Consider the following 6,926-nt stretch of genomic DNA (forward strand, 5'->3'; position numbering starts at 1 on the left):
TTGTTGATCGAGCTTCGAGCTTCACAACAGCCGACCAATCAGGCAACGCATGGAACTCGTACCAATGTTTACTATAAACACCAACCAAACAGTGACTTTGGCAAACATCGCATTTCATGACCCAAATCACATCAGCAGTAGAGACTATGGTAGGGTTAAATATGTCAAGCTTCTCTACAGGATAATGAACATTATGTAGGAAAACCCTCATGAGCACCAGCAAAACTTGCTTCTCTCTCGAATCATCACCAATGTAGTAAGTATTTTAAGCACACCCACCAAGATATCACACTAAATCAACTGTTAGGAGAAACTCAATGAAGCCATCATGCTTTTGAACAAGAATCTTCAGGTATGAGTGGGCTAGTAATCGCCGGTTAATAGTTACATGTAGCTGAACCAGAATAAGGAGATCAATAACGCAAACACAAATGTTGTTTTGGTTGCAGATATGTTCAAGAACTATCAATCCAATGTTCTCTTTCATTTAGAAGGTGCTTTAAATTTTCAACTGCCTCAAGACTTATGCTAATCTGTCGAAAGCTACCGACAGTCTCAAGGAGCCATCATGATAGAACTGAAGAGAGTCTTTGTGGGCAAGGAGCCGGCGTTTAATGATGGAGGTTGATGCTTAGAATGATTTCTGATTAATGACTTACAAAGATGATTTCCACGACCTTTAAAAATATCCTACGAAATCTGGTGCGGTAGATTGTACATATAGATAGAGTAAGGTTAATCGTGATCTCCACATGTAACTGATACATGCATCTCAGCCTTGTCACAAAAATCTAGCCTTGTGAAGCGACAACATCATAAAGAGGAATAATTACCACTAGAGAGGTTGTCGTCAATACGTGTACTATTTATTAATCGATTCTTTCGGCCGCGAGAGTATACAAACAATGATTTAGACCGCAGCGAAAACCAACCACTACCTCTCTAGGAACATGTCGCCCTCTGCCATGGACCTCGATGCGCCTGCATCAGAGCAACAGAACTCAATACCTCCTCCTACTCTATATCCTGCGAAAGATCTTCACTTTGACAAATATGTTGAACCTCAGCCAGATGGATATCGAACAGCTAAATCGCGGGGATCTGGTCAAGCTGCGATAGTAATTGACAATGGTAATTCTGCGCTGGGCATCATGACTTCCACATCCCAAAGATACTAATACTTTTTGCTACAGGCTCATCGGTGACTCGAGCTGGCTGGTCCTTTGAGGACTCACCGCGTCTTAATATCTTGCCGCTATTCTCCAAATATAGAGACAGGAAGATGGGTAAAACGTATTCATTTGTTGGCGCCGATGTCTATGCAGATACTACAGCTAAGGGCCACATGAGAAATGCCTTTGAGGCGGGAAGCGGTATTGTCAGTAATTGGGATGTTATGGAGCAGGTACTGGATTGTATCTTTCTTAAATTGGGCGTCGATTCAGAAGGAAGTGTGGACATGCCTATTGTTATGACGGAAGCTGTCGCAAACTTACCATACTCAAGGAAATGTGTGGACTTCCCACTGAACTTACGAATTCTGCTAACAAAATGGGGTAGCTATGACGGAAATAATCTTTGAATGTTATGGAGCACCATCTGTGGCTTACGGAATCGATTCTTTGTTTTCTTACGACTACAATGGTGGCAAGACAGGACTTGTTGTATCTTCGTCCCATAGCTCTACACATCTTATCCCGGTTTACAAGTCGAAAGCTATGCTTACCCAGGCAACAAGATTGAATTGGGGTGCATCACAAAGCGCCGAATACCTCTTAAAGCTCATCAAATTAAAGTATCCTAGCTTTCCTGGAAAGCTAGCTGCTACTCAAATGGAATACATGGTACAAGATCATTGTTATCTATCACGAGATTATGATGAGGAAGTGAGCAAGTATCTCGATTGGACAGGATTGGAAGATAGAGACCGTGTCATTCAATACCCTTATACAGAAGTCATCGAGGTACAAAAAAGTGAAGAAGAGTTAGCCAAGATCGCAGAGAAGAGAAAGGAGAGTGGTCGAAGATTACAAGAACAAGCCGCCAAAATGCGACTTGAGAGATTAGTTCGCAAAGAACAAGAACTTGAGTACTACAGGCATTTACAAGGCAAGTTGGTAGATCAAACAAAGAAGGAAATTAAAAGATTACTCGACGCCGAAGAATTGAAAGACGAAGCTGCTCTCGAAAAAACCATCAAGGAACTCGACAAAAGCATTCGAAAGGCTCGAACCAAGGATGTCGGTGGACCGGAAATCGAGGAAGAAGTCGAGGAACCAGATTACTCTATGCTTGAAATTCCAGATGAGCAACTAGACGAAGCAGGCCTCAAACAAAAGCGTCATCAACGTCTTATGAAGTCCAATAACGAAGCTCGTGCTCGTGCCAAGGCAGAGAAGTTGGCAGAAAAAGCTCGTATCGCTGAAGAACAACGCATCGATGATGAAAAACGAGAGAATGATCTTGAAGGCTGGCTTCAAGAGCGTCGAGAAGCTCGAGCTACTATGCTTCAAAAGATTAAAGATAGAGAACGTCTCAAAGCAGACCTAGGAAACAGAAAAAGTCTCGCGAGTCAAATCCGCATGAAGAGTATCGCAAACCTAGCATCCGATAATCCGACTAAAAAACGTCGTCGCGGGGGCGATGATGATAACTTTGGTCAGAATGATGATGATTGGGGAGTCTATCGTACCATCCAAACTGGAGACGGCGGTAGTGATGACGAAGAAGAAGAAGATCCTAGCGTTCTTCTCAAAACCCTCGAAGCGGATCTCCTTAAATACGATCCTGAATTCACAGACCAACATACATTCGATGCGCAAACCGATTGGACCAAATCCCTCATCCATGCTTTCCTCCGCGGACCACGTCCCTTCAATCCAGCCAGCACGGCAGAAGCCCACCAACTCCATCTCAACGTCGAACGAATCCGTGTCCCGGAAGTTATTTTCAACCCCAGCATAGCCGGTCTGGATCAAGCCGGAATTGTGGAAATCGCAGCCGATATATTGAATCAGCGCATTTCAGGAGCGGGCATAAATCAGAAAGACTTTCTGAAAGACATCTTTTTAACGGGGGGAAATACGATGTGGCAAAATTTTGACGAGAGATTGAGAGAGGGATTGAGAGCGAATTTGGAGGCAGGCACGGAAGTCAAGATTCGTAGGGCCAAGGATCAATTGCTGGATGCGTGGAAGGGGGCTGCGAAATGGAGTTGTGGGGAGAGGTGGAAGGAGGCGAGGGTTACGAGAGAGGAGTATCAGGAGAAGGGTGGGGAGTATCTTAAGGTATGTTTGTTTTTTGTTTCGTTTTTTGCTTCACTTTATCTCTATCCCTGTTTCCTCCTCTTCTCTCTCATTCATCATCTCCCCTCCCACTATCCCCCATCAAGTCTCTCAACACAACCTCTAAATCTGGATCTAAATCTAAATCTCGATCTCGATGCATACTCGCACCCAAGACATACAGACAGACAAATAGACAGATGAACAAAACACAACAAACAAATCCCACCACAGTCACTAACACGCGTGCAGGAACACGATCTCGGAAATGCATATTCGTGATTGATCATTAAATCATGCAAGCAAATCAGGCAATTGAAATCAAGCAAGTTGAAAATCAGTAATCAAGATCAAGATCGGTAATGAAGCAAATCAAATCAATCAAGAATCACAGCAAGCGAGGAGAAAGAAAATCAAGGAGAGAGCATAGAATATCATGTTATATCAATTCAGGTAGTTACCTACCTATATATGAGTGATATGAGATGAGATGAGATGAGATGATATGGCATGAGACAAGATGAAATGAGAAGAGTCACACAAGCCAGAATTTGATTCTGAATCTGATTCTGGTTAGGTTTCGTTCGATTTGTTGTGGTGTTAGTTTGTTAGTTTGTTAGTTTAGGCGTGAATTTTCTAATCATATCACGTTTATTCTTATTATATTTGATCTTATCTCATCTGGTGATTTTATTTTATTTTATTTATTTTATTTTATTTTATTTTATTTTATTTCATTTTATTTTATTTTATTTTATTTTATTTTATTTTATTTTATTTTATTTTATCAACTACATATATCAACTATATCAATCATATCAACCATATCAACTATATGATTTACATCCCCCCTCCCCCCCTCTCTCTCTGAATTAATAAAAATAACAATATAAAACTTCTATTCTATTCTATTCTATTCTATCCTATCCTGTCCTATCCTATCCTATCCTCCAAGTTGGTTTCTCTTTATTTAACTCAGATGAAGATTTGTTTGCTTTACTTAGGGTAAAGAAGTTAGAAGTTAGAAGTTAGAGAAGGATAAAAGGTCACAAGTAGATGGAGAGACAGAGAGAGAGAGAGAGAGAGAGATAAATAGACAGATAGACAGACAAGCAGATACAAACTAATAAAATATTTCAAGAACCTTCTATCATGATTACAAGACCTATTAAAATTACACTTTTTGAGTAGGAAGAGGAAAACCATTTCACCGGGGAAAATCAATGAATGCATTTTAGAATCTTGAATTTTTATCCTCTTCGCTATTTGGTGAGCAAGCAAGCACACAAGCTACCTAGCTAATGTTTGTACATACGCATCTTATCCATCCATCCATCCATTCACCAAATAGCCACATTACTGACTGATATCCCTCGGAAAGTCTCTCTGCATACATACATGTATATCAACATTCTTCCCACACAATTCCGAAGTTTCCATACTATGTTCCTACTCCACTCCACTCACGAACGAACAAGGACACCTTCATGTAGAAACCACAATGAATAAACACATGTGAAAGAAGCGAAGAAAGAAGGAGACGGAGAGTAACTTAAAGCCTTTGTAAGAAATGGTAAAAGCAGAATCAGCAATATTGATTGATTGAAACACCCCTATGAGAGTGGGGTACCACTTTTATATAAAGCAGAAACTCCACCCATGTGCCCTATCAGCAAACCATCCCAAATAGCCTCCGACTTTATCAACGCCTAAAAAGCAGAAGAAGAACAAGTTAGATCCTGTGTGAGATATTACATGGACATAGAAGTTGGTAGGCCATCATTGGTTATTTGTCCACTGGCCAATTGTGAGCGTATGAGATTCTCGTCATTAGCATCATCATCCTTAAATCGCTTGCTTTCCTGGTGAGGTGGGTAGGCTTGCTGTGGTTGTTGCTGCTGTTGTTGTTGCTGGTGACCTTGCTGCTCTTCACTAGGATGTTTAAGACTGGCTGCTGCTAAAGTTCTTGCGGCAGAAGGTTGGAGAGCACCCATAGGGGCCATTGGGGCAATGGGAGCTTCATGTCGTTGCATATGATCTAATGGCTCCATTTGTCTTTGCTGAGGTGGTGGAGGATGTGGGTGCTGCGATGGGTGACTTAAGTTAATGTGTGGTGGTGGTTGTGGAAATTCGCCTTGTGATTCAATAAGTCGAGATTGAAGTCGGATAATGTACTCGCGCAGAGAGTAATTCTCGGCATGAATAGCCTTATAATTATCCTCCAATGCATGAAAATCACGGACTTGCTCTTCAAGCTTCTTAATATATCCTTCTTTGCGCTGACGAAATGCTCTCTGTGTGATAGATTATGTAAGCTTGGGTAATGGTATTTTTTTTTTGGATGACATGAGAATTGACAAAGCAAGAGAACCATAAATCTTAACCCGACGTTATTTTTTTTTTAACGAGCGATACTTCGCATCATAGCAACCTCACAAAGAATGCTCCAACGATAAAAAATTTGCGATACCCATGAAAAATACGAACCTGAGCTGCGCGATTCTGAGCTGCACGCTTCGATTGAGAAAGTTCGCGTTTTCCACCCTTTCTACCATCTGCGTCGTCTCCTCCGCTTTCCGACATCATTTGTCCGCCGATAGCAGGATCTATATTATGGTCGTGAGGTGAAGCACTACTCGAAGCTTGCACTTCGTGGTTATAGCCATGTGTCTGAGTATTATGATGCTGAGACTGCGAGGTCAAGTTCAAGAGCTGAGCTCTTAAATCTAGAGGAAGAAGTGAGGCGCGTCAGCAGGAAGCAACATAAGCATAGGTGGTGCTATAGAAGTAGGAACGGAGATTTGAATCGCGGCGCGAAATCATATGAAGAGAACTGTGGTTCACTCGACTCGTGTAGCCGCATATACCTTATACTGGGATGGGGGACAAGAAACCGTTGTTGTGCTTGGTTATCAAAGGAAGGAAGGGGATGCTATACCATTATCTGCACTCATTTCCTGCGCGACTGAGTCAGCTTTAAGATACAATATAATTTGGGAGAAGGGTTGTGTTGTGTGTACGAGCACGCGAATGCGAAAGCTCAAGCTCGAGATTGTTTTCAGAATTGAACGTTGAAAGGAATTGAATGGAGGGGTATGACAAATATGGTAAGTCCACGAACCATGAACCACCGGAGTTATAGGTAAGGTAGTGAATGGGGAAGGATTGATAATAGTAGTAAAAGTAAAAAGTAAACATGATGAAAGTAGGAATACGAACCTGATTCTGCATTTGTGCTACCGGCGCAGGCGCGATTGATTGCATATTGGAAAGTTATTATCAAAATCGTACCTCGATAGGTAGTGTAGGAGGTAGTGGATATTGCTTTTGGGGACTTTTTAGTTGTCTGAAGGGGGGGGGGGGGTGTCGATAGTTTTCGAACTTTCTTGAGATTTGATTTGCTTGACAAATAGATTTATCAGAATGTTGACGTGACGTGACCTTTGATGGTGACTGGGGTAAGGATAATGAATAGATGAGAGGCAGGTAATAAGTAGGTAGGTTTGTAGTATGGAAGAACTCGGCAAAGTAACCCTTCGTAAAAGTGTACCACCGAAAAGGATGAGGTAAATATAAAATGTAAAATGTAAACGGCCGAATGATTATTCTCTTTGGTCGATTGAATATATGATTTCACCGTTT

General features: G+C 41.5%; 3 protein-coding genes across 3 annotated transcripts; 2 read left to right on the forward strand and 1 right to left on the reverse strand.

The window, feature by feature from the left end:
- Window positions 1–116: 116 nt before the first annotated feature.
- EAF01_000443 (uncharacterized protein) lies at window positions 117–572 on the forward strand (the record flags this gene model as incomplete). Its single annotated transcript, XM_038908693.1, has 5 exons — window positions 117–149; window positions 200–256; window positions 308–352; window positions 410–494; window positions 544–572. The coding sequence occupies 5 exons, from the start codon at window positions 117–119 to the stop codon at window positions 570–572; spliced, it is 249 nt and encodes an 82-aa protein (XP_038775599.1).
- Window positions 573–950: 378 nt separating this feature from the next.
- EAF01_000444 (uncharacterized protein) lies at window positions 951–3,566 on the forward strand (the record flags this gene model as incomplete). Its single annotated transcript, XM_038908694.1, has 4 exons — window positions 951–1,131; window positions 1,194–1,511; window positions 1,561–3,287; window positions 3,537–3,566. 4 exons carry the CDS (start codon window positions 951–953, stop codon window positions 3,564–3,566), a joined length of 2,256 nt encoding a protein of 751 aa, XP_038775600.1.
- Window positions 3,567–5,035: 1,469 nt separating this feature from the next.
- On the reverse strand, window positions 5,036–6,548 carry EAF01_000445 (uncharacterized protein; the record flags this gene model as incomplete). The annotated part of the gene is made up of 4 exons (XM_038908695.1): window positions 5,036–5,578; window positions 5,772–6,010; window positions 6,223–6,241; window positions 6,504–6,548. The coding sequence occupies 4 exons, from the start codon at window positions 6,546–6,548 to the stop codon at window positions 5,036–5,038; spliced, it is 846 nt and encodes a 281-aa protein (XP_038775601.1).
- Window positions 6,549–6,926: the final 378 nt, after the last annotated feature.

This window comes from Botrytis porri (assembly GCF_014898465.1).
Source record: "Botrytis porri strain MUCL 3234 chromosome Unknown BPOR_001, whole genome shotgun sequence".
NCBI classification, from domain to species: Eukaryota; Fungi; Ascomycota; class Leotiomycetes; order Helotiales; family Sclerotiniaceae; genus Botrytis; species Botrytis porri.